The sequence below is a fragment of the Dasypus novemcinctus genome, chromosome 18 (genome assembly GCF_030445035.2).
Source record: "Dasypus novemcinctus isolate mDasNov1 chromosome 18, mDasNov1.1.hap2, whole genome shotgun sequence".
Taxonomy (NCBI): Eukaryota; Metazoa; Chordata; class Mammalia; order Cingulata; family Dasypodidae; genus Dasypus; species Dasypus novemcinctus.
In genome coordinates this window covers 3535123-3561611 of record NC_080690.1, presented here as the reverse complement: position 1 = coordinate 3561611, position 26489 = coordinate 3535123, and the positions used below count along the sequence as shown (strand labels likewise).

At 52.7% G+C, this 26489-nt stretch overlaps 1 protein-coding gene across 2 annotated transcripts; it reads right to left on the bottom strand.

The window, feature by feature from the left end:
- Positions 1–1240: 1240 nt before the first annotated feature.
- MTHFSD (methenyltetrahydrofolate synthetase domain containing) lies at positions 1241–25299 on the bottom strand. 2 transcript variants are annotated; one of them, XM_004471093.4, is made up of 8 exons: positions 25244–25299; positions 20433–20536; positions 19033–19146; positions 16814–16927; positions 13349–13439; positions 10383–10495; positions 9969–10094; positions 1241–3101 (listed from the first exon to the last, which is right to left on the bottom strand). In XM_004471093.4, exons 1-8 carry the CDS (start codon positions 25257–25259, stop codon positions 2769–2771), a joined length of 1011 nt encoding a protein of 336 aa, XP_004471150.4. In that variant the 5' UTR covers positions 25260–25299; the 3' UTR covers positions 1241–2768. The 2 variants fall into 2 exon arrangements, with proteins under 2 accessions (XP_004471150.4, XP_071065140.1); XM_071209039.1 differs by having other exon boundaries at positions 2939–3101; positions 10339–10495.
- Positions 25300–26489: the final 1190 nt, after the last annotated feature.

Below are 26489 nucleotides of genomic sequence, written 5' to 3'. Positions count from 1 at the left end.
AAACAGTCTCTTACATCATCTGAGTCCGTTTATGTCTTCAAGTCTAGATATTTAATTAACCTGAAATTGACTGTTGCGTGGTATGATTTAGAATTCAATTTAGAATTCACCCTTCCAAACGACACGCAGCAGCTCGGCCTGTGTCTTCTGCGTGCGAGTCACAGCTGCTCCTGCTGTCCAGTCTGCTCTTGGCCTGCCGAGCCGGCCACCACGCTGCGCTGAGGACGAAGCTCCAGAGAACGTTTTGACGTCCAGAAGGGCGGGGCTCTTTTCTTGGTCCTTGGCTCTTCGCGAGCATTTATTCTTCACCTTACTGAGTTCCTTATTGAGTTAGGATTTTGACTGCTCAAGAGGGAACTAATACCTTCAGGACCCGGGTGCCACTGCGCTTCACCTTGACTCTCCCCTTGTCTCTCTTCTGATGCGTCATCATCTTGCTGCATGACTCACTTGAGCGGGGCACTGCCTCACCATGCGGGCGCTATTTCTCCTTTGCCACCCCCGTGCATCCCTGGGCTCACGGGAGCTGATCAATAACTGCCGCATCAACCTGCTCAGCGGCAGAACTAATGCTCAAAGCCAGACCCGTCGGATGCCGAGGCCCACGCGGGTCACCCCAGCTGTCTGAAAAGCGGCACAGAAAGCAGACTGGAACTAGATAAGGTCATGGCAAGGCTGCAGCAGGGGGTTACAGGTGACACTCCTTCTTTACATTTTTGATATTCTAAAGTTTCCAGGGTGGTTATGCTTACTTTTATCAACTGAAAAAATAAACCTAAGAGATGGTGACCTGTAGACCTCAAAAGAAACACAGAATATCAGAATGGGTACAGACTGTCAAAATCAACAAGTTCAGTCTTTTGTTTAAAGACAAAGCTGAAACCCCAACAGGCCATGGGGCCTGCCCACGGCACAGGACAGTAAGCAGGCACCACGGTGAAGCCCGGGTACTGGCTCCCATGCCACATGCTTGTGCTCAAAGAACCACTCGTCGTTTTTTGGAAACTGCGTAGCTGAAGTCAGCTCCGTGCGCTTCCTCTCCTCCCAGGCCTCCAGAGGCAGGTGGGAGGCCAGAGGTGCCAGAGGCTATGAAGTGACACACTCGGGGCCCTGAGGTCTGGGGCCTCGGTCTTCAGTAGTACTTATAACAATTTTCAACAAATATAAAAGTGGTAAGTTACAGATTACACAATTTATCTGGATTATTTTGGCTGTGACAGAAAACCCAAGCAAGTCTGGCTTAACCAAGAGTGACTGTTTATTGACTTGAGGACCTCAACAGCACAAGGCCCGGGCTGGCTTGGGGCACAGCAGGACACGGGCGTCCAAGCGACGTCCTCAGCCCCCAGTGCCTCTCTGGGCTCCAGCAAACCCACCCACTCAACACATTCTCACTGAGTCGCTCGCTGTGCCAGTTCTCTTCTGGCAAGTGAGACAGGTGTGCGCCAGTTTTCTTGGAGCCGCTAGTCGAATGGTGGCAAATAAAGAGTCAACAACGAGAACATTGTAAACACAGGACGTGCTGAATAAAGCAAGCAGGCCGAGAAGCTGGGGCGGGCGGCTAGATGGGAGGGTGGTGGGAGGCCTGGCCTCCCAGCCGAAGCCCCAACGGCAAAACGAAACCAGCCAGCCCCGGGGCAGGGGAAGGAGCGAGCCCAGCACGTCTCCAGACATTTCTACCCGCCTCGTTTCAATCGTGACAACTTGGAGAAGCCTGTATGGAATGAGCAAAGCCGCCACCCACAGGCAGTTGCTCTCCAAGGCCTCCCCAGTGCCCCCTGCATACCCGGGAGGAGAGGCTGCTGTGGAGCGCGAGTCCTAAGAACATGTTCTTTACAGCGCGTGCAGGGCTTGCCCCCTTGAGGCGTAATAATGTGCTTAAAATACACTTAGCAAGACCCTCTGGCTGAAAAATGATCATTTCCAACCCACATACATTGGAAGAAAGTAGAGTCTCCACTTAAATGCTTGTTTTGACTTTCTGCCCAGGATCAAGTGCAAAGGCGCTTCTGTTTAGAGAGCACAGTTCAGCCAAAACGCAGCGTGCCGGAGCGGGGCACGGAGCGCAGGCTGCGGCGGGCGCGGGATGGCTTGCTGGCACATGGTGTGGGCTGGGGAGGGGACCGCACTTGGCTTTCAAGACCAGCGTCTCCCCGCAAGGCAAGACAAAGCCTGCAGGGGGGCCCCAGGGCAGCTGCTGACCAGACGCTCACGCCGCGGGGAAGTGGGAGGCTGGGGACCACTGCGGGGAGCGGCCGTGCCTGACCCGCTCTTCAGGGTGACGGAGGGGCTGTGACTAATGGGGGGCGTTTCCCTGGAGCTGGGCTGTTGGGGCTCTGGCGTCTTGAGCACAAACCCCACCCTGCTCCCCGCCAACGCCAGGCCAGGGATCCCGGCCAGAGCGCCCTGCGGGTTGGGTGCCTGCAGGGCCCCACCCAGGCTGAGCCCCAGGGGACCTGCCCCCCCCCCAGCAGGTCACCCTGACTCATGCTCACCCAGCTCCTGAGTCCCTCCAAGGCGCTCTCTGCCCCCTGAGAATCTTTCAAGGGCCAAGACAAACGCTACCTGAGTAAATCAGGGTGTTCAGCCTCCTGGTGTTATGAAATACATGTTATTCATTGCCGTCCCCGCTCATCAGGAGACAAGGCTTGTGCCCTTCTAGGAAGCAGCACGACTGGCAGGTGCCCGCAGCAGCCCCTGGGGGCAGGTGTGCGCCGTGGGCGGCCGTGGGCAGTGCCGGGGCCCGGCTGCCGTCTCCGCCCCCCGGGTCACTTGCTCCCTGGCTGCCAGGCCCCACAGGCAGGAGACGGCCCGGGCCGCAGCCAGGCCCCGGGGGGCGAGGACGGCCCGGCGCTGCGGGGCCTGCCAGCTGAGCCGTGGGGGCGCTGCGCCCCGAGGCCACGCTTCAGCTCGCCCCCGCGGGCGTCCTGGGGGAGGCAGCCCACGGGCTCAGGGAGGGCGGCCCCGGGAGCCGCGGGCCTGCGGGCCGCTTCTGGAAGGCGCCCGGGCTTGTCCTGGAGGGCGACATCCTTCCCGGCCTGCTGCTCGCGGTGGTGAAGGCTCCTCAGCACCGGGATTCTTGACATCATGGCACAGCTGATCTGAAAAGGCAAAGCGGTGGCAGCTGTTCTCAGGCCGGCCGGCGGGCACAGGGGGAGAGCAGGGCCACCTCGCAGGAGGAGTCTCTCCCTGCCACACAGGGACGGCCGTGAGGGTCGTCCCACAGCCCTCAACCCCCTCGAGCCCGCAGCAGGAGGGAGCCGGGCTGGGTGCTCCGGAGGAGCTGCTGGCGGCCGGCAACCGGGGCGGGCTCCTCCACGGTCGTGGAACCCCGGGGAGCCAGGCCCTGCGGAGACCCCTGCCCAAGACCACCCCGAAGGCCGCCAGGATTAGGGTTCAGGGATGCAAAGAGCACCTCCCCGACCTGACCCCTCCGGCACTTCCTCCTCTGCAGCCCCGCCCCGTGCCTTTTGGTGGAGAAGCCCCTCCTCCCCTCCTGTCCTTCGCTCCACCCAGGGGATGTTTTCCCGGGGGCCTCGCCCTCCCGGCGCAGCTGAACGCAGAAACGAGGCGAATCGAAAGAGAAGGCCCCTCTGGAAGCACTTTCCAGCAATGGGCCCTCAAACTACAAAATAACAACTACTGCACAAAATTTCCAGTCTCAGTTGCATGAAACTTTATCCCGAGTGAACTGACTGGTCGACCATTGTTCCCGAGCACGTGCTGTCCGGGGTGGCGGGGGAGTCGCCGGCCCTGCCTTCAGGAGAGGCTCTCAGCCCCAACTGGACCGGACCAGGCAGCAGCTGCCAAGGGCAGCTTGATTGCGGGGGGTCGCACAGCTCCATTCTCACAGGACAGGCCTGCAGGGGTGGCCATCCAAATGGCCAATGACCCTCAACTGTGACCCGGGCACTGTCGGTCTAAAGCCATCTGAGGAGTCCCTTGGCACAGAGGGGGCACAGAGTTAGTCCTTTCTGCCACTCTCATTCTCCAGAGAGGCTTTTTGTTTTTGTTTGGCCGCCAAGCCTGTGGCTTGTGCATGAGCAGTCATTGAGAGGCAAGCAGTGGCCCCGCCGGGGGCTGCGCTCAGGCCATGCTCCATCAGAGGCGGACAAGCGCATTTTCTTCTACAGAAATTAGTCTCAAAGCTCTAATTATATTCAGAACATACAACTGGGGTAACAGTGCTTGCCCCGGGCAGGTGTCGGGGCTCCTGAGCGCAGCTGGCGTTCCTGCCCAAGAACAACTCAGCCACAATTTTGTGTTCAACTTCTCAGGGACCATGCGGCCAGCGTCCACCACGAACGTGCAAACTACGAGAGCCACGGGCCCAGGCTGAGAACCAGCCAGCTAGAGGGAGACGTACAGGAACGTGAACTCCGGGCAAGGGGCAAGCCCTTCTCGCCAGCCTCCAGGCTCTCACCCACTAACCCACACGTGGTTCCCTCCGCCCCAACTAGAGCCCACCCTCGCCCCCTGGACCTTCCCTGGGCTGGAAGCCCCTCCACTGGCACTGCTCCCCCGGCAGGGGCGCACGTCTGCAGGCAGCTCTCACCCCCTCTGGGCTTCGAGACAGCAAAGCTCCCAGAAACACTGAGCCCAGAAAATCCTGTTCCTTCTATTGGCTCCCATTGCTGAGATGCAAAGAAGAAAACAGATGAAAAGCCGGTCTGCGCCTGCAGCTATTCAAACGATGTGGCTTCTCTTTTGTTCCCAAAAGGAACTTTCCCTCCGCTGGGTCCTTGGCAGCTCTCTTGAACTGACTCACCATGGCGGGACCAGGTTCCTAGCAGCATGGGCCCCACGGAACCCCGAAGAGGACCTGAGCCCAACCAATCCAATTCCTTTCTACACCCCATTCTACCTTTGCTAGAGTTTGGATATTGTTTTCTTTCAGAATATTTAGAAATGGATTTAAGGTGATCATCAATAGACTTTCCAAGACCTCTTAAGTTTCTACTTAGAAAGGATGATCAAACTGAAAACTGTAATGACAATCAGCACAAGACTCTGCATTTGCAGAACTAGGTAGTTGTGTGGTCGGAGACCAAGCGGGGAGCCGGGGACCAGGAGCTCCACGGGGCAGTGGGAGGTGGCCACACCCTCCCAGCAAACGCTGCAGCCCAGACCCCACGTCCCTGGAGCCGCCTGGGCCTGGTTCACCGCCCCTTGAATGACTGCAGCTCCCAAAGGGTTCTGTCCGGTGAGGCTACAAGACGCCCCAAGGCAGAAGGAAGTCTTCTCAGGAAGCCCATTCCTGGGGCAAGTGTTTGTACTGAGCCTGTGCAGCAGACATCCACCTACAACTTGATATGTAAAGCAAAAATACAACCTCCGTGCTCACCCAGCAGGGAACGACTCCACCTGAGCTGGCACCTGTGCAAATGATAATCAGCTGAAGGATGTTAAAATCTGTTTAACCACACATCGGGACCTAAATGAAAAAACTTTCCTTTAAGTAAAATGGCTCATTTCAAGAGCATGTATTCTTTGGTAAGGAAGGACAGAGCTTCACAGCAGCTCACGCGTCCACTCTCCTCAAGTTCCAAATGGAAAAAAGTCTTCCTAAGAAGTGGCTTTTGGCATTTTCCCAGCGTTTGCCATTTTTGTCCTTGAAGAACCACCTCTGCCAGCCTGTTGGGACTTTGGGACATCGGGACTTCCACATTCCTGACGAGTCCACACCTGTCTTACTCTGCTTTTCCCGGCTGGCAGTTAGAAATATTTGTGATGTTTTATCAATTTTCCATGTGAAATGAGAGATTTGCTTATTGATCAAACATGAAATAAATTTTTTGTCCTTCTGTAACTATCATTCTTTTTCAAAAAGAACATAAAGCAAATTTGATTTTCTTTTATATGCTATAATCACTCTCCACTAAAGGATACAGATGCCAGTCATTTAAGATATTTTCTCTTTAAAGATCAAATTTAAAAATCTTACCCCTAGAAATATATACTAAGTCAAATACAGGTAAAAAATCTGACTCTCAAGACATCTGTCTGCCAACCAAAAAGAGGTGTCTTAGCTAGTAATCTCAACTGAATTACAAACTGGCGTTACATCTGTGGATAGGCTGCTTTACCATCTGAGTCTCACTTTATTGGACAAGAAAATGAGGAGACGGGAAGAGATGGTTTTTAAGATCCCTTTCATTTAAAACTACTATGCTGTATTTGAGCAGATGCTGGCAAAGATCTTTTAACAAAAAAGATTATTTTAACACCAAAAGCATTTCTAATGTTAAATACAACCGCCACAAAATGTGTACTCAATCTTTAGGCATGTGCCGAAAGATTATCATTCATTGCTGAAATGCTTTCAGATGAAATGCTTCCAAATGACCAATGAAGAAGCAGGCTTGGAGTAGAAAGTCAAGGGGATGCATTCTTTTCCACAAAGGCCATTCGTGCCTTCTTGCACACAGCTGATCGAAGGTGGGCCGTGGGCTGACCCCATTGTAATCAGGCTCCTGACATGGGCATGAAAAGGAGGCAGGTGCAGTGACCACAGGGGGCGTGACTGCACACCTCCACCCCCTCCGACTGCGCCCCAGAACGTATGGTGCTGCTTGGGGGCTGCTGTGGAAGTCACGAGCAGCCCTGTAGTAAACAACATTTTAATTTCACCTGAGAACCCACGCTAAGAAGGGCCAGCTTCTGCTGGATATTATGGCTCCTCGGTGGGGAGGCGGGGGCCGCAGGGGGCAGTAACAGACGGCACCCAGCACAAGGGCCCCTCCCGCTGCCCAGGACAGAAGTGCACAGAGCTGGCATTCACTGCACGTGTGCACGCATAAACTTTTCACAAGCACCTTAGGGGTCCCCTAGGCACCCATGAACTTGGACTGGTGCTTATGTAACTGTTTGGGTTCTTAAATTCTCATTTTTGCCACCAGAGAGCTCTCTGGGAACAGAGACAAAATACCTTAATTCTGTGTGACTGTATTTAAAAGTACCCAAGCAGAAAGTCTGTCCTGGAAAATGTTTGGAAAAGTTAGTATTTCTCCACTGAGTACTGCTATGAAAGCACTACAGGCTTGCTGTGGGAAATCTGGGGAGGAAAAGCCAAGAAGAAATCTAAAACCCCATCTCTCAGAAACAACTATAGTTAAAATTCTGATATATTTCCTTCCAAATTTTTTTCTATGCATAGAAAAAATATGTGCAGAATGAACAATTTATGGGAAATACATAATTTTATACTTTGTTTCTTCCACTTACTATTATACCATTTTTCCTCATGTCATTAGATATTCTTTAAAAAGGCTGTGTGCACTTATATTGTAGAATCAGCATCCCCTATTTTAGCCCCATTTTAAAGGCACTGCATTAAATATGAATACACATACATCATTACCTGAATTTATAAATATTTCCCTAGGACAGATTCCTAGAGGGTGAATTATTAGGTTAAATATAACCATCTTTTTAAAATAAAAGTATCCACCAGTTCTCTTCAGTTACCAGTCTGTTTGTAGAATGGTGTCAGCTCACATTCAGCTATATGTTATTTCCAGAGAATAATATTTCCTAAAGTATCTAATTGTCCCAGAAGTCCTGCTGACAGAAGAGATCCTTCTACCAAGTCCCTTCTTCAGAAGGAAACATCTGAGAAGCAGCCTCTGAAGAGGCCCAGCTCTGAAAACGACAACACGGCTTGTTCCCGTGGGTCTACACGCGAAGACGACCCTGGCAGAGCCAGCCTCTTTGAGGAGAGGCGCTGCCTCAAGGACGTCGGGAGGCCCAGGCTTGCTTGTGGCAGCCCTGCTGCTCTTCGCGCTGTCCGGGTGGGGAGGAGATTTCACTGCACCCCAAACAGGAGGCCTGCCCAGGAAGCAGTGATGCCCCCAGCCCTGTGCCTCAGTCTACCTGCTGTCTCTAGGAATTTCCTCGTCTAGAGAGTGCCTGTGGGTGGAATCTAGGGGGGTCTTAAGATAAGTCTCTTGCCCTCAATGTGCCCCCTCTAGCTCACCAGAAAGTAACCACCAAGGGTGGCCCTCCCCTCGCCCGCGGCCAGCAGCCTGGCCCCAGGCACATCCTCTAATGACACGGGGCTCAGTCAACCCTGGAAGGGCCAGTGGAGGCCTCGCCGACAGCAAAGGGGAGGAAGGCCAGGGTGACGGTGTGGGCAGGCTGCACACGCTGCCTCGGCCACGCGGCGACGACGCTGGTGGCGACGCTCGCCCAGCACTGGGCTTGGCACTCCGCCGGTGCTGTCCAAGGGGAGCACTGCCATGTTCCCCCGCTGACGGGGGAGCAGGCTGGGGCATGGGGAGGGTGTGCCCGCAGTCGGGCGGCAGCACGGGGTGAGACTGCGGTCCAAGCACCTGCTCAGCCACCAGGCCACGGGGTCTCTTGCTTCTCAGGCCTAAGGCACAGGCTGAGGGTAAGGCTGGGGGCTTTGAAGGCGGTCAGGGAGACATGCTCAGAGCACCTGCTACCGCACGGCCAGGGGCTGGGCTGGACTGGTCTGTGGGCTTGGGCATGACTTGGCTGTCTTGAAAAGTCGGGACAAAGGCCAGAGAATCAAATGCTACAAATCTTTGCTTATTACGAACGAGTAAAGAAAATGCAGGGCATTTTGTACTTATTTCACATCCTTTGTGTTTAAGATCTACAGTGTTTAGAAGAAAATGATAGTGCAGCTATTCCAACAAAAGAGACAAGAGGAAAGTCCTTGGGTTCTAATTCATGTGATGATGAGTCTAAGGCTAGAAGATCGTGGAAAGTTATACCAAAGTGTGCCCAAAACAATTTGAACAATTGTATACCCCAGCAATGCACGGTCCCCCAGCCCTAACCTGTATCTTTACTGGAATGCAGGGATTTTTTTCCCCAAGCAGCAAACAAAAATTCTCTTTGGCTGCACAGATAGCGAGGCCCAAAAAGAAACCTCAGGGAGCTGGTGATCGTTGCTGCTTCCTTATCATCAGTGCACAGAGAAAACCAGTTGATGGTACAACTGAGGACATAGGGCCCCACAATGGGAAAAGGCTTTTTAGGAGTTTGAGATTTCTGACAGCCTCATAAATAATTATCATTTTCCTGGAGGAAGGCTGGCTGGGAAAGCCAGCATTTCAGCAAGCAAGTACAGCTGCCACGGTCCCTCATGTAGCCGAGTGGCTGGTGTTCCCGGAGCCCGCGGAGGGCCCTGTGTATCCACCTCCAGGGCACAGGTGCCTCCCCCTCTGCCTTTGTTAGGGCTGACCCAGGAGTGGGGTTCTGGCCACAGCTGACAGGGGCTGCAGCTTGGAGGCCACGGGGCCACAGGGACAGCAGGGAGCTGCACTTCCATGCCCACACTTTGAGGGGAGTGCTGTTTATTTCCCATGACCAAAGGAAGACCCCTTTCAAACTCTGCTTGATTCAGGCTTAAAGATTGGGAAATATGGACAAAAATGCATTTCTGACCTGGAGCATCATTCCAAACTAAGCACAACTTGTCTTGTCAGTAATTGTGACTGCAAGCAGAAACAGAATTACAACCTGTGCCGGTTTCTGAGGGTCTAATTTCTACTACAGACTACTTGGCATTGCATGCCATTACCTATCTTGGAGGGAAAAATTAAAAAAGCATAGAACTTCTTAAAGCTTGGGGCACTGCGTTCTATGCAGCTTAGTTTTGCTTGGAGCTCGAGATATATGGCAAAAAACCTGGGTTTCTAGAAGGGAAATCTAGCGAGACAGGGCCGGGCAGGCCACACTATACCTGGTGGAGAAGGAAACTGCCCCCAAAAGCGAGCAACGGCCTAAGCCCCCGAGCCAGGCAGGTCAGCTCTGCCACTCTCTGCAGATGGCAGCAGCGCTCAAGCCTGGGTCTTCTTTCCAGCGCAACCTCAACTCTGCCCCCAGAAGTTCTGGTTCTGTAGTGAATTTACCCCAGGGGCCCAGGTGATTCTAAAGCACAGCCACGCCAGGTCTAGGGGCAGACCCAGCCCGGGGCAGAGGTCACGGCAAGGACCTACCTGGGACCACATGATTCCCTTTGGTTTTGGGCGCTTGCACCCTGTGGCGATGACTCTCGTGGGGGTGAGGATGTAGTCGACTGTGAGGTCATGGTCCCCAAGGAGCGCTTCTGGAAAGTCCACCACCTGCTCAACAGGAGGGGGAGAAGGCGCTGACGGGGAGGGCCGATCCCGCTGTGGCCCTGCAGCCCTCGCGGGAGGTGCCCGTGAGAAGCGCCCGGCCCACGGTGGGTGGGCTCGGCTGCCCACCACCACACAGATCCAGCACGGGCACGTCCACACCCTCATGGCCCACGCCCAGCATGAAGGCAGAGGCAGGGTCCCCCTCCCCCCCACGGTTTCTCTCCCCGCCTCGCTCACCCTCCCCCACCTCCTGCTTTCTCCCAGAGGAGTGTGGCCCAGGGACAGCAGCACCTGGCAGTCGTGGACGATGGTGACCACCGGCGTCCCCTCGCAGACCGCGCCCATCGACACCATCATGGCATACTCCAGATCGGCATAGCCTTCCCCCTTCCCAATCCGCCAGCCTAAGAGGTGAGGCAGAGCGTCAGCGTGGCGCGGCTGGCACCCTTCAGGCAAGTCACAGCAGAAGAAGAGACGGAGCCGACAGCCTGGCAGCCCACTGCGGGGGCTGAGGGGGTCGTGATTAAAACGCAGGGCGTGAAACAGAACAAAACAAAATGAAGGAGAACGAAAATAAAACCCAGGGTGTGAGACACACAAACAAAAGAGAAAGAAAATAAAACCCAGGGCAGAGCACTGAGCGCAGACGCCTGTGGGCTTATGTGAGCAAGATCCACTCTGAAAAGTAACGAAAGAGCAGCTTTTAAGAACACTAAGAACAAGTTTCTAGAAAAAGCAAACTATTTTTAACCTACCTACCTCAGTGGGAAAATCAAAACTCTGAAATCAGGAATTCATGATTTCAGATGAGAGCGCCTAGTCTTCTAAAAAGCACTAAATACCCAATTCAACCCCACAGTTACCAAAGGAGGGAGAGTTTGAACAGTACTGGTGCTCTTTTTCAAATATGTAAAAGATAGCATGACAGAAGGGCCCCAGAAGCTAAAGGACGAGCTGAGATCGCAGCTAAGCGGCCAAAGGCCTCTCGAGTCAATCAACGACCCACCAGACAGGAACGTGGCACAGCAGTGACCACACAAGTGCCTCCTCGTCCCCAAACGAACCCTTGTATCCTCGTTAGGAAGCCCGAGACAGTTTGGGAGGTTTGGCTTCTATGTGACATCTCGGCATCGTCACCCAGAGGGCAGCACCCCTGCCCACGGGGCTGTAAGAGTCAGATCTGCTCACGATGCGGTCATGCAGCCACACAAACAAGAAAAAGAAGTTGACAGAAAAAGAGCAAAGGATATGAATGGTTCTTAGAAACAGATAAGCAGATAAAGAGTGGACAGATGAAAAACGCTCAATTTCACTCATAATTAAATGCTAGCTAAAAGGCAAATGAGGGGACTGGATGTAGCTCAAGTGGCTGAGCACCTGCAACCATGTATGAGGTTCCAGGTTCAATCCCTGGTACCCCCTAAAAAACAAACAAACGAAAAAACCAGCTCTCATTGGGGAGTGGATGTAGCTCAGTGGTTGGGCACCTGCTTCCCAGGTACAAGGTCCTGGGTTCAATCCCTGGTACTTCCTTAAAAAAAAAAAAGGCAAACGAGGCTCCACTGCTCCTGAACAGAATAGTAAAAATGAAAAGGTGGCTAATGCAGGCAAGCCACATGAGCTGGTGGCTGTCAGGTGGCAGATTTTCCAGTGGGCCATCCATCAAGAGCCATTCTGGCTGGCAACAGGTGGTCTCAAAAGCACACCCAGGCCACGTGACCAGGAAGTGCACGTGATGTGGTCCAGGGCGGGAAAGCCTCAAACCCAGGGAGCTGCGCTCAGGCCGAGGACAGAGCCCCGCAGGGACAGCTGCGCGTGAATGTCTGCAAGCTCTCTATCACACACGGCCGGCACGCCTACATGCAGACGCAGGGAGGGTTACCAGTGGGCCTTTGGGGAAAGGAAGAGAGAAAAGGCATGGGTGCAGCTTCCTGTGCCATGGGAACTTTCTAACTACATGTACAGTTATCTTTACTACTATTTTTCGAACATCAGTGGGGGTTCCCCAAGTGATGAGATTTGTAAGACAATTGTTTTCTTCTTTTCATATCGCTGAACTGAAAAAGGAAAAGTCCTGATGGTTTTTTTAATAAAGGAAACCTTTACAAGTCTCCCATGGCCCCAGTCCCATGGCCTGACGTCAAGCCCCCTCAAGCCTGGCCCCATTACAAGTGCCAGTGCTGTGGGGACGCAGCCCTGCCGCCCGGAGAGCCCCCACCCCAGCTGCCCTGAAAAGCCCAGCAGGTGGGACCAGCACCGAGTCTGGTCCCCGCTGAGGCCTGGCCCAAGTGCTGTCCACGGCACCGAGCGCGCCTGTGGAGTCCACCCCCAGGCCCACACGCAGCAGGCGTGCCATGTGCTGATGCCCGCCAGCCTAGTAACAGTGACCTCGTCCCTTGCCTGGGACCCCGCGGGACGCGATACAAACGACACCACCTCACCCGTTAGCTCAGAGCAGGGGCTGAGAAGAGGGGGTGACTTTAAAGTGAAGCTATTTAAGGCCAATACTTAAAACGTGATGCTCAGGGTTTGGAAAAAAAGGCCGAGAGCCTCTCCTGCCAGCACGTCACGGACAAGTTCTCTCCATGGAAGCAGACGTGGCGTTGGCTGGCCCACTTTTCAAGGGGGGGCCTGGGGACAGTCTCCCTTCTTCTCTTAGAAGTGGGCAGCCCACATCTCCCTGTGCCTCCCGGGGGCCCCCCTCGTCCAGTTGCAGCATAAGGGTCTGTGTTGAAAGAGCCCCCGGGGGGACCTGGCAGCACGGAGCAGAGGGGCAGGGCCCACGGTCACCTCAGGGCGGGGCAGCGACCCCGCCTCTCGCCAAGCACTGGGGCTGGCAGGAAGTGCCAGGGCCACGCCGTGGTGTGCAGGAGGCTGCTGCCCCTGAACACAAACAAGGCTTAGAGCCGAATGTTTTCCCGTTGACTGGAGTTCCTCCAAAGCCAACTATTTACCGGCATCCTGCAAATAAACCCAGCTCCAGCTGCCGCGCGCTTAAGGACAGAGAGAAGTCTTTCACCACCTGCAGAGAGTTACCCCACTTTTCTTTTCCCGGCAAAGCCCAGTGAAAACACTGCCCAGGTGCCCAGAGCTGCCGGGAGGAGGTGCTGAGGTGATTCCTCCAAATGACGCTAAAGGCAGGGGTCTTGGCAGCCCTGGGGTACGGGCAGTGAGTGGACCTCCCCACCGGCTTTCCAAAGACACAGAGCGCGGCGGCACTAGGGGCGGAGTGGAGGGCTCCTGTCCTTTGATCTTACCTTTCTCAGATACAGCCACGGATCCCACAACAACCAAGTCCACGTGGACGTGGGAATCCAAGCCTATTGGCTCACTGTAGTCCCGCACACCCTAGAAGAAGAAGCAGAAGCGTGGGTTTTAAACTTCAAACTGCAACTCCTTTCTCACTTGTAGTCAATGATCGAGGAGCACTCAGGGTTTGAGTCCATCTCCCACACAAAACAAATAAACGCACTATCCTACGATAAAGGCGTAACGTCAAGGAAGTGGCTTTTCGGGAAAAAACATGAGTGTCAGGAATCATTTTAGGGAACGTTTCCTATAATTTCTTTCCCAGGAAAGTGGCCAGGAAGAATTGAGAGATCAAAATAGTAGGACATTAATTTCATACTGTTTAACAAAGCATTCTTTCTCATGAGGCAGAAGAGCATAATGGTTAGAACACTGCTCTGGAGTCCAATGGAACTGGTTCAAATCCACTATTAGCCGTGTGACCTCAGCATGTTTTGAACTTTGTGCCTCAGGGTCTTTATCTGCCAAACAGGACACCACCACTGGCCTCAGTGGACTGTTATTGGATTCAAATGAGATCATTTTACATTTAGTGCCAAAAAAAAGGCCAATAAACGTTGCATAGACATATTTATTCAATACAAAATACTGGAAACCATTATGTTTCTATATATAGCATACCCACTTTAAAAATCTTACTTAGGGGAGCAGGTGTAGCTCAGTGGTTGAGCACCTGCTTCCTGTGTACGAGTACGAGGTCCTGGGTTCAATCCCTGGAAGCTCCGAAGAGGAAAAAAAATTATATACATATAAAACTTAGCCAAATAAAACGTACCAAGAGTACACCCATTTATTCACCTAATTAATGGAGGCCTACATTTTAAGAATAGGGAGGCTGACCTGTTCAGGAGTCTCAGGTGACAAGGTTTATGAGTAGATCTAGGAAAAAGAGCTTTCAGTTCTTATACAGAAAAGTATCGGCACTAGGAGATCACTAGATCTAGGTACTCTTGTCCAGCAAATGAGCGACAGGACAAAGGTCCTTAGTGGGACCAGCACGGGCGATTAACGTGGGCCTCCCAGTCGAGCCGGTCTTCAGGCCACAGCGAGCCCCGTCCGGGCGCGTGCTTTCTGCAGCCAGGAGTGGCCGCCAAGGCAAGCACCTCATGCACACCACTCCATTCCCAGCCCCTCTGCAGGGCCCACCCTTGCAAGCAGCCATCTAGTGGATTGCTCCTTGTTTCTAGTTCTGTCTCCAGCACCCACCACTCAGCCCCTCACTTGCCTGGTCTGGCCAGACAGTGGGCAGCCAGGACCTGCCCCTGCTGGATCCCACAGAGATCTGTGAATGGGCAGGAGGGTTTAGGATGTGGTTGACAGACCTTTCCATCTAGGCCAGGGGATGGCTCCCAGAAAGCTCCCAATCAAAAACAGTGGTGACACGCAAACAGTGGTGACAGGCACAGGAGGCCTGGTATTGAGGTGGCAGGGGACACGGACAGCCCAGGAGATGTATCTGCTGAGAAGCACGGCGACATCTGACCTCACACAGTCAGCATTATGCAAGGTGGCAGGAGTTCAGCTGTGAAGCCTTGGTGATCTAAACATTATTGTACTAAAATTTAAATCTGCATGTAGAGGTGGCCAAGGGACTCTGGCTCCACTTTGCCATTTTCCCCACAGAACTTCTGTGGGAACAAAAACGAGCATCTCCTCGCGGTTCATGACCCTGGACTTCTGATTTCGATCCTGTCTGTTACGTTAGAAAAAAGCCCACACCTTGACATACAATCATTTTTAAAGTTTAGCTGTGGGAAGCGGATGTGGTTCAAGCACTTGGGCTCCCATCTACCAGGGTTCAATACCTAGGGTCTCCTGGTGAAGGCAAGCTGGCCCATGTGCTGACCTGGTCCATGCGGAGTGCTGCCCCACACAAGGAGTGCTGCCCCATGCAGGAGCGCTGGCCCACGCAGAGAGCTGATGAGGCAAGATGACACAACAAAAAGAGACACAGAGGAGAGACAATAAGAGATGCAGCAGACCAGGGAGCTGAGGCTGTGCAAGAGAATGATCACCTCTCCCCCACTCCGGAAGGTCCCAGGTTCAGTACCCGGAGCCACCTAATGAGTATACAAGCAGACACAGAATAACACACAGCTAATGGACACAGAGAGCAGACAACGGACGGAAGGGGGCTGAAATAAAGAAATAAATCTTAAAAAAAAAAAAGTTCAGCTGTGAGTGCATTCATTGACGACTGCCCAAATACACTCTCTGCCCCCTGGCATTTTGGTCTCGGCTCTGGCCACACCCCGAGGAGTGGGTCTGAGGACGGGCCAGTGCAGGCTCTCGCAGCAGAGCTCGGCCGGGCGCCCTGGGCTCCACCACCCACCCACACGGAGGCTCGCCTGTCCTGCCTCATCAGGGGGAAGGGGGGAAGCTGTGGGGCTCACACAGACACGCCGTCCCCGCCGGGGGTGACGTGGGGAGCCAAGCCCCAGGGCTCTGTGACTTGGACCTCAACCAGGAAAAGGCCTACTCTCATCGTCCGGGATGCCAGCTCTCTTCAGGACCCCACTGCCTCCCGGCTCGAGGACCCGCAGCCCGAGTCTGTGGCCCGTTCCACCACCTGCGGAGGGTCAGGTGTCTGCTGCTTACTGACCATAGTCAGGGCTTCTCTCACTATTTCATTTATTTTCCCTTTGCTCCTGTATCTACACTTATTTCTTTATTGTGTGTGTTTTTGTAAACCAAATCAAACTCTATTTTTGGAATGAAATAGGGCATCAATAAAGAATTCATTTTTATATATGTCCTAAGTGGCAAATCCCTACAAAACAGCAATCACTTGAATTGCCATATGGTTTTTGTTCCTAGTAGATTTGTACTCTAGGACTCTGTAAAAAAGTCACCAAATTCCATTTCTTTATCTGTAAAACAAGTCAAATTCCCTTATGATGTACCCTAATGTAACTGTTACACACTTCAGTTTTAATTGTGAAATAATCAAGAAAACCTTATATATAATTGTCAAAAATTACTACCTTAGACCCAGTGAGGTAATGTGCAACTGAACATATTTTGGAAATTCCGCCTCCTCTCCCCAGCTGCTCTGGCAGCATTTGAAGAGGCTTGGAGGGAAGAGGAAAAACAAGATACAAGACTGAACACCACAGGCTAACACTAGAGGGCGTCAGAGTACCAGATAAGTTGTTTTTCCTTTTTTTAACAGGGAATTTATAATTTGCCAACTTGGCGCAAAATAGAAAATGAGTTATCCAAATGGAATACACTGATTCATATTGTTTCTACTTGGCTCCTTATCTGACAGTTGCTAAGTATCTTAACACCCTGTTCCCTTGGCTTAGCGAACAATAAACGTCAAACCCACGGTACTGCTTTCCCCACTCTAACCCATCAGAGGGCTCAGGGCGGCTCTCTTCTAAAGGGTGATGTTGCCTTCGTGAGCTTACCTGAGAGGTGGCACATTTTCTCAAGACGTCTTTAGTTGCTCCGGGGGGTGGGACGATCTTATTAAACAGGCCCGTTCTCAGTCGCGGTGTTGGAACTAACAACGTTTTTTTGCTCTTTTAAAGGAAAGAGGATTGATAAATTACAAAATGAAACATAGGGACTTTCTCGTGTATGTGTGTGCTTTCAACATTTCAGGAAGGGAAGAAAGTTACTGTATCTGCATTTTTTGGTGTGTGCCATGGAAATTATTTGTTTGCAAAACCAATTAAATAATGTGTGGCGGGGTCTATTTACTTTGAGCCCTTAGGTTGCTGCCCCACTACGTGCTCTGGAGAGGCAGGGCATTTATTAAACTCACTAACCCCACTCTACTGCCCTTCAGCATCATTACAGGTGAAAAATGCCAACGCCAATCCCAACTGGAATCGGTTCTCGCCAATCCCAACTGGAATCAGTTCTCACAAAAACCCCAGCCAGAACTTTCCAGTGCCTCTTCTGTTCTCAGCAGTAAGCACCACAGAGTAACAATGTTTTCTCTGAAGATGGTCTACCAAAAAAACTACATTAGAACCGTTACTCCATCAAGCCTTGCTGCCTAGTTTGCTGCTCTGTAAATGTCAGCCTCAATCGAGTACTCACTAGTGAACACGGCCGAGGAGCGCTCACCACAGCACACACTGCCAGGGAGCACTCCACCTGCGGCGGCGCCCCAAGCACCGGCAAGTCCTCAGCAGGCACACAGGCGCCGGGGGCTCTGGGCGTGGCCTCTGCCCAGGCACCACCATCACACAGAAGCTGCGTCTTCACCTGCTTCCCAGGAGAGCCTCAGGCCCCCGAAAGCTGGCAGGACCCCCGAGGAGCTCATAAGTGCTAAAGAGCTCGAGGGGGAGGACCACGGGCATCCTTTCATGCCATGCCCTGCGCAGCGCAAGCTAGACAGGAGAGTCTCAGGGGCCGCGCTGTTCATTTCCCTGAATCCGCGTGTGCACGTAGTGACAGCCAGGAGCCCTGATGCCCCGTCACCCCACGTGGTCGCACTCTCGCAGGGGCCTTGGCTAACATTTGAGGGGGTGGACTGAGGTGCTTGAACTTCGCACATGCAGAGCTGCTCCATCACTGACTGACTGTGGACTTGGCCGAGTTACTGTAATATGAGAATAAATACGGGAATGATTCCTACAGGGTTGTTGGTAGAATTAAATGAGACACTACAGGAAAAGGGCTGACAACCGCGCCCAGCCTGGCCTTCATTGCCTCGCTGCTGCCGCTCCTTCTGGATCATTAGAGGAGCCTGCACAGGGAGCCTGCCCGCCCGCCAGGGAGACTGGCCCTCTTGGGGGTGAACGGAAGTCAGCCGAGGGGCCCGCGGGGAGCCCCGAACACCTCTGAGCAGGGCACCAGGTTTCCTCTCACTCACTCCCGTGAAACACTTCCTGTTACTCACTTTGCCTTCAAGAGTGAAGGGTGCCTGCACAGACCTAGGCTGCTCAGCAGTCTGCCTGGACAACGTGGTGTTAGGACCCTGTCGTCGCACAGCGTGTGGCAGCAGGAGGTGTGCTGAATGCTGAGGGCCGCACTGTGACATGCAGTGACAAATGCACACAAGCAGCAGCTTGATCCATTACATTACATTCAGTTATCTGAATTTTATTGCTTTTACAGCTTTGCTTGTACTTAATATGTAAGTTTATTTTGGTTTTATAAAAAGTTTCTACCTAGTTTTATGTTTTATAGAGTAAATCAAATTATAGTCATTTAAAATAATCCAGAGAGAATTCCTTTTTATTCTTGGAAGGGGCCCCTTATATTTAAGATAAGAAACACTGCTCTAATTTACTCTATATTTGCGGGGCACACTTATCATATTTATCATTCAAGGGTCATCAAGTTTCAAAGAATTTAAAATTATAAATGTTAACAAAACCAAATAAACATACAGTAGTCTTTCTCTTCTAATGAGGCACATCGGAACTGAGAATGCCTCAAAGTCATTGTTCTACCCATTCTTTGTCTCTGAATTTAGGGACACTCGGGACTTCTTGATGGAGTGAATGCTGAGCGACTGAAAGACTTCGGGACTGTTCTTGGAAAAGACAACTCCAAGGGCACGCTCTGTGCTGGGGTTGGAGGCATGCTCTTTCTAGGCGCGCGGCATCGGCCTCCTGGAGGGCATGTCCAGGTGGGCCGCCAACCGCCGGGCTCGGGGCTGTGGGATTACCTGCAGGGCCAGTAGCCGGGCACCTTCCAGTGGCTTGTCAGGGTCCACTTTAAGTTCCTGCGTTCTGGCAAAGGCGTCTAGCTCCCGGATGTTTTGGCAAGCCAGATAAGACCCCTGGTCAGGCAGACAGACAGAAGTGCACTTACTTAAAGGACGAAGAAGCGAGCATTTTTCTGGGGAGCATCAGGATTGACTTTAACGGTCCTGGCCATTTTGAATTCCTGCAAACGTGGGAAACGCTCAGCCGCCCGAGAAGCACCCTGTTTTTAAATGCAATTGCACGTTACTGAGAGGACAGTCGGATATTAGGCCAGCCGCTACCAACTCTGGAGATAAGAACTTGAGACGCTTGCTAAACACCTAAGAAAGCAGTTAGGCCAGACTGAGATTTGAAAGAAGTCTAGTCCAACTTATTTTTTACTGAAATAAAACATACATTTCCCCAAAGTATACAAACCCTGAGTGCACAGTTTGAGGAACTTGTACAAAATGAGCACGCCCATGTGACTGCTACGTCAATCAAGAGAGAACGCCTTAGCGCTAACGCGGAACGCCGCCCCCTCCCAACCAGCCCATTCTTCAAAGGTGTTTAAAATGACCCCACACACCCTTCATCTTTTACCCTGTAATTCATGTACATTTCTCTCCCTGAGGTAACAAGCTCTAAAACAAAACCATGTAGGAAGAGAGCCCTAAAAGCAGGTTTCCAAAGGGGCAGGATGTGTATGCTTGTCTCCAAGCTGGCTCAGGGAGGGCCAGAGAGGGCCTGAGCTCGCGTCAGGGAAGCCAGCTGTGGGCAGAAGCCCCCAGGCCAGAAGCGAGCCGGCAGGGCCATCAGCGCACTTCTGCGGAGCACTGCTTTTTTCCCTTGGAATAAACGCGTGCTGAAGAGCAGGAGCTGCTACGCCGCCTCTGTCAAGCACACTTTTCTCTATTAATACTATCATTAGTGTCCCTGATGGCCTCCGATTGTGAACTGCTGGGAAACTGAGGCCCAGGGCTGTCAGGGTCGAGCCCTTTCCATAGCAGCTCGACCAGCTCCTTCCCCCGTGGGGCTCCGGGGGAGGCCAGCGCCGTGAACGGGCATCCCAACAACAGCTTCTAGCCAGGATGAATCACCCTTTACTTCCTATGAGTCGTGAACAGGAGCCTTAGCACCACCTCCCCCTGCAGAGGGGCCAGGCCTGCGCGCCACGAGGGTGAAGGTGACGGCTACCTAACACGATGAGGATGTCTCTCAAGACAAAAACCACCACGGCCAGAAGGCTCCGAGGCCACACCACTGCTCGCTGCTCACCAGAGGCGCCGCCGCCGTGAGGCAGGGGGTCGCTGTCTTACTACTGCTATTCCTTTAGGGACATCTTGTTTTCCTTGGAGACACTCCAGGCAGGCTTTCGTACCTTGAAGTTCGGAATCCTGTGATGAACCGGCCGGGGAAAGTCAGCCAGATTCTGTGACTCCAGGTAGTCCCAGATTTTCTCCCGGATGTCCTGCTTCGAGACACCTACGGGAACAGAGTGTAGCATAGGAAGGAAGCCGGGAGGAACTCTCCGCTGCACGCAGCCCCGGGCCCCTCAGCACGCCTGTTCCACGGTTCCGCCCTCAGCTAGTTGCACTGGAGTGAATGACCAAGCCGGAGCAGAACGAGGGCTCCCGATGTGCCTATCAAAAAGCCAAGGCAGGGAAGAGGATGTGGCTCAGTGACTGGCTCCCCACCTGCCACATGGGAGGTCCCTAGTTCGGATCCTGATGCCTCCTGAAGAAGACAGCAACCTGGCATGCTGGGCAGGCGCAGTGAGCTGACACAATGATGCAATAAGAAAAAACATAATGAGACATACAACATAGCAGGGAGTGGGGGTTCCTGGTGCCTCCTAAAGAAGACGGCGAGCTGACACAACAAAGTGACGCAACAGAAACATGGTGAGGAAAACACATGATGAGAGACACAACAAAGTTGGGAGCAGACATGGCTCAAGTGATTAGGCACCTCCCTCCCACATCAGAGGCCCTGGATTCAGCTCCAGCTGCCTCCTAAAGAAACAAGGAAGATGAACAGACACAGCAAGTACAAACAACAAAGGGGGTGGGGAGAAATTAATAAATAAGATAAATCTTAAAAAATAAAGTCAGGACAGGGGGTGGATGTGGCTCAAGTGGTTGAGCAACTGCCTTCCCCATGGGAGGTTTGGTTCCCGGTGCCTCCTAAAAAACAACAACAATGACAAGCAAAACAAATGGAGAGAAACTGACGGTCAGAGTAAATTCACCAATATACTCAGATGCTTAGACATCAGCAAAATTATAAGCCATACTAAGAACCAGGAATACATGGCCCAGCCAAAGGAACAAACCAAAACTCCTGATGAGACACAGGATTTAAGACAACTAATCAATGATAAACACATAAATACCCTAAATCAAGATTTAAAACTAAAGAGATAAAGGATATTAAGATGACACTGGATGGGGAAGTGGATTCGGCTCAAACTGATAGAGCGTCCGCCTACCACATGGGAGGTCCAGGGTTCAAACCCAGGGCCTCCTGACCCATGTGGAGCTGGCCCATGCGCAGTGCTGATGCGCGCAAGGAGTGCCGTGCCACGCAGGGGTGTCCCCCACGTAGGGGAGTCCCATGCACAAGGAGTGCGCCCCGTAAGGAGAGCTGCCCAGTGTGAAAAAAGTTCAGCCTGCCCAAGAATGGCGCCACACACACGGAGAGCTGACACAACAAGATGACGCAACAAAGAGAGACACAGATTCCGGGTGCCACTAACAAGAATACAAGCAGACACAAAACACACAGCAAATGGACACAGAGAGCAGACAACTGGGGGGGGGGATGGTAAGGGGAAAGAAATAAATAAAAAAATAAATCTTGAAAAAAAAAAAGAACACTGGATGAACATAAAGAACAGTTTGAAAGACTGCCAAAAAAAAAAAGTAACAGAGCTTATGGGAATGAAAGAATGAAAGGGACAATGGATGAGATTAAAAATACGTTAGATGCATATAACCAAGAACTTATTGTCGCTTGGGCACACAAGTTCTGTTGGGAGGTAAGGAACTGTATTTTAACAGTCTCTTCCATCTTGCCAGAGCTCTGATTAGTTCACTCTTGCTGTAAACGAGGTAAGCTTGCCTTATTTTGTGATTGTAAGGTAGCTAATATATTGGTTTACCAATGACAATTCACTTTATTAGTGTGTGAATCTTTTACTCCAAATTCAACTTGGGAGATGCATTTTTAAGCAACAAATACTTTAATAATCTGATTTGCACAGAACTAATATAATTTGCAAAAACTGTGTACCCCTCTTGAAGGGAAGAGAAATAGAAAAATCAGTTCCCAGGAAAGTAGAAAAACAAAAAAATAAAACCACCATATTCATATGAATGCATTTTAAATTGATTTACTTAATTTTTGTTTCTGTTGGTCCTAAAGGGTATCCTGGTACCTGTAGGTTGTTGCAAATCACTGTATCTACTACCCAGTTTGTTTTCCTAACTTATTAAAAGCCAGTGAGTTGCTGAGCAAAGGGTTTCATAGCTGGTGATCTTATTTGATAGCGTGCAATCACTACCAACCTCCAAGTGGATTCAGTGCCCAAATGTAACTCCCCAAGAAGAGGAGTGCTAGTCAACCTATCCTGTCCCACAGTTTTGACACGCACGCGCGTGTGCACACACACACGGCTTAGGAGCACACGTCTCTGGGATGGGTGCTGAGGGCAGACCTCTTCTGGTTCAGAGAACCTGGAGCGCATTCATAATGACGAATGTCCCCCAGAGGTCTCGGACACAGGGCACGTGCTGGGCCCGTCACTACCGCGGCAGTAAGGAGGGGCTGACTTAACCCTCAGTTCCTGCGCTCTCTCTTAAATAAGGGAGACAGCTCAGATCACCTGGGGAAGCAGCCCCATAGCCAAAGAGCGCAGCTGCCACCTCTGTGCTGGGGTGGGTGGCTGAGGGCTGTGCTGGGATGGGGCTGGGTTCCTCACCATAATCATTTCAAAGTCTGTAGTTTTGAATGAGGTGAATAAATGACCCTCTAAAAACTTAAGTTTTTAAAAAACGTATTTTTTTAAAAGTACGAACGGAAATACAATGAAAAGCTTCTCTCACCACTGTCTGCCAGCGATCATCAGTTCTCTTTGCCCGGAGGCAGCGAATGCCTGTTTCCTGTGAATTCTTTCCCAGGTATTTTGGGCCTCGTACAAGAAAATACTTTTGTTCTCCACCCTTCTTTATTTTTCTCCATAAACAGCAGTCCACTACACACACTGCTCTGCATTTTTTAAGCTTATTTCACAAAATATCGCAGAGGTTGGCTCCTGTCGGTAAATAAAGGCACCCTCGCCCTTTTTTACAGATGCGTACTACTCTGCCTGTGCCCACAGAAGCAGTCCCCCGCTGCTGCGCACATGGTGGCTTCTGCTCCTTTGCTATCAGTGTGCTCCCCCCACCCTTATATCTACTTTTAGAGCTCTAGGACATGAATGCCACAGCTGAAGTTCACCTTGCTACACCTCAGGTGGGGCCCAGTTTCTCCCTGTGCCCACTCCAGACACCTCTGTTGCTTCTTGACCCTCGAGGTGCATCCAAATTACTCAAAACTTTCTGAAAATGCTGATTCAGGTGTGCTGAGTGAACAGCTATCTCTAAAGATGGAGGCTGAGATTACATAGCTGTCAGCCTGGGTGGGGCCCCACCTGAGACCACACCCAGATACCCAGGTGGTTTCTTGATCTGGTCTGCTCTTTCTTGATGGGGGGGGGGGGACTCTCTGTAGATGTCCATCTCAGCTGAAATGTCTGCGCCTCTCCCAGTCCTTCCCAACAAACTTTTACTTATTCTTCAAAGCCCCACTCCAGCTTCACCTCCAGGTGGTTGGCTAAGAATGAGCCACCTGCTCCCCTGCATGCGGCCCCACCCCCTGCGGATCTGTCACAGGCTACGTTAAATGGCCCTGCGCATGCAAAGCTCCTGCCCACCAGTGCAGCCTCCTCTCCTAGTATCCCTCACGCCCAATTCTAGACACAACCACTTTTGTTCCCTGGCCCCAAGTGCCTGCTCCCGCTCCCCTTCAGGTCCTGCGCCTCCTCCACCTCCCTGGTCAGCCTCTCCTGTTCTTGCAGGTCCAGCTCCAATGCCGCCTGCCGCAGGAAGCGCCCCTCCTTTGGGGACCCAGAGCACGTCACTGGTTTTGCTGCTCATTCTCCATTCTCTTGGCACAGCTATCCTCAGCTCAGTCCATGTTCCCCTTCACTAACAACCCTGTGGACCTGCAACATCCCCGGCGCCGTGCGGGACGCGAGCGTGGAACTTGTGGCCTCTGCTCTGGAGAGTCCATTAATCACAAACGCTGAAGTGACTCATTTATAAAGCTGGGTAATGGGGGAGGGGAAGGGGAATGGGAGAAAAAAAAGGCAGGTTCTCGCCCTTGGAAACTTACACAAACGTGGAAAATGATTAGAATAATAAAAGGCGACATGTATTAAGGTGTGAAATGACTGCACCCTGTTCTGTAATTGCCCGTTGACTTTGTCCCAACAGGCTGGAGCCCTGTCGGGTCAGCCTGGGTCTCACGCATCCGTCTGTCTTCAGCAGGACCTAGCTAGCACAAGGCAGGCCTCCTCAAAGGTCCTGTCATCATCTGTCGTCTGTGCTGTTTACCTTCTACTCAACAGGCTGCACAGGTAGGGAGGGCAGGAGTGGATTTGTCCACAGCTGCCCTGCCTGGATTTGGCAGACGCCGGCATGCCACGGGCATTAACACGGATTATCTTTGCCTGGCAATCCCGCCTTCAGCCGTCAGGGTTGCTCCTCACCAGAGCGCGCTCCCGAAAGGCAGCGGCTCTGGGTCCCCAGCACCTACAACGGCGCCTGGAGAACACTTGGGCTTTGTTAGGTGAAAGCCTGGTCTCGCATCCTGCCCCTGCCACCAGCTGTGGGCCTCAGTTTCCCCTGCTGAAGAGGGGGGCGGGTGCGCGCGGCCGTGCCGACCGGCGCAGGGCCCCCGGCACCCCGTGGCCGGCAGGCGGCTGTTCCGCCTCCGCTGCCCGGTCCCAAGCGCTCACGGGCCCGAGGCCGCCGCTCGCTCAGGCCCGACTCCCACCCTGGGCCCCGTCCTCGGCCGCGCCGGGCGGCCCCTCGCGCCCCTGGCCAGCCCGGACGAGCCCCTCGCGCGCCCCGCCGCCGCGCGCCTCACCCGCCCTCTGCTCCATGGCGACGCCGGCCCTGCGGAGTGACGTATTCGGGGCGGAGTCTGGGCGCGCAGTGACGTCATCCGCCGGCGCCCTCTCCGCGCCTGCGCACTAGCCGGCAGGTGGGGGCGGTGTCCTACGAACGACCGGCGGGGACTGGCCGGGAGCGCGCATGCGCTTGCGGCTCCGGGGACCGCGTGGCGGGACCGGTCCTGGGAGGCTGTTGGTCCTTGTTCGTTTAGCAAAACGTTTGTTGAGCACCTCCTCGGACAGGTGTCCTTCCAGACGCTGGGGGCTTCAGAAAGGGACGCGCTCCCGCCCTCTTGGAGCCCACCGCCGACTCAAACCCACCCTAGCTCTTCCAGCCCGGAGAGGCCGCCGCCTCCGGGAAGCCGCCTCCTCCGGGAAGCCGCCTCCTGTGCTCCCCAGGGTGAGGGCTCGCCCCTGAGGCCTGCAGGCTGCGCAGCGGCGCCCACCCGAGTGTGCGGCCATTTTCCCGTGTGGGCGGGGTCGGGCCTTGGCCTCTGGGTCGCCTGGAAACGCTGTCCTCACTGGCAAATCCTACCACGTGGCCGCCTGCCTTTGCTGGTCTACATCTTTTGTTCCATTCGGTCTTTCATTCAACAAACAAGCATGTACCAAGCACCCGTCAAGGAAGTGTCAGCAAGAGGCAGGAGGAGGGGGCCAGCAGGCGAGGCCGTGTCCTCCAGCAGGGAGAGAGAAAGAGGCTCACTGCGGCCGCGCAGTGAGACGGAGGCCTCCCTCCCAAGGAGGGGACAAAACCCAAACACAGTAACCACTTCCCACATAAGAAGCACTCTGGAAGTGATACGTACAGGAATTTCACAAGGTCCTCAGGACAAACTTGTGAAATGGGCCCGTATTCTGTTACCCATTTTACAGATAAGGAAAATGAGGTTCAGGGTATATTCAAATTCTCACAGTAACTGGTTCTATGCATTTTTGCCTTTATCAGAGAGTAAATAATTAATGATAGCAATAAACGGTTAATACTAGTAATAAATTATGCTGCAGTATGCCAGCTATTTGACTGAAAAAGTCACATCTGATACAATGTACCACCCAACTCCCAGAGACTATGGCGACACCATTCTACAGAGGACAAAACAAGAAACAAGTTTCCTCCTCGCTCTGAGTTCCCCAGAGTTCCTTAGCTGGGAAGGCATAGCTCGTGATGTGAATCTGCCTGGTTGCACAGGCTTCCTTCCCCCGTGGCACCCACAGCGTTAA

Coding starts and splice junctions, on each gene's coding strand:
- MTHFSD (XM_004471093.4), bottom strand. Junction 19,147..20,432: donor ACAGGATTCCGAACTTCAAG/GTACGAAAGCCT, acceptor CTGCCTGACCAG/GGGTCTTATCTGGCTTGCCA. Junction 10,095..10,382: donor CCATCGTCCACGACTGCCAG/GTGCTGCTGTCC, acceptor CCTGTTGAGCAG/GTGGTGGACTTTCCAGAAGC.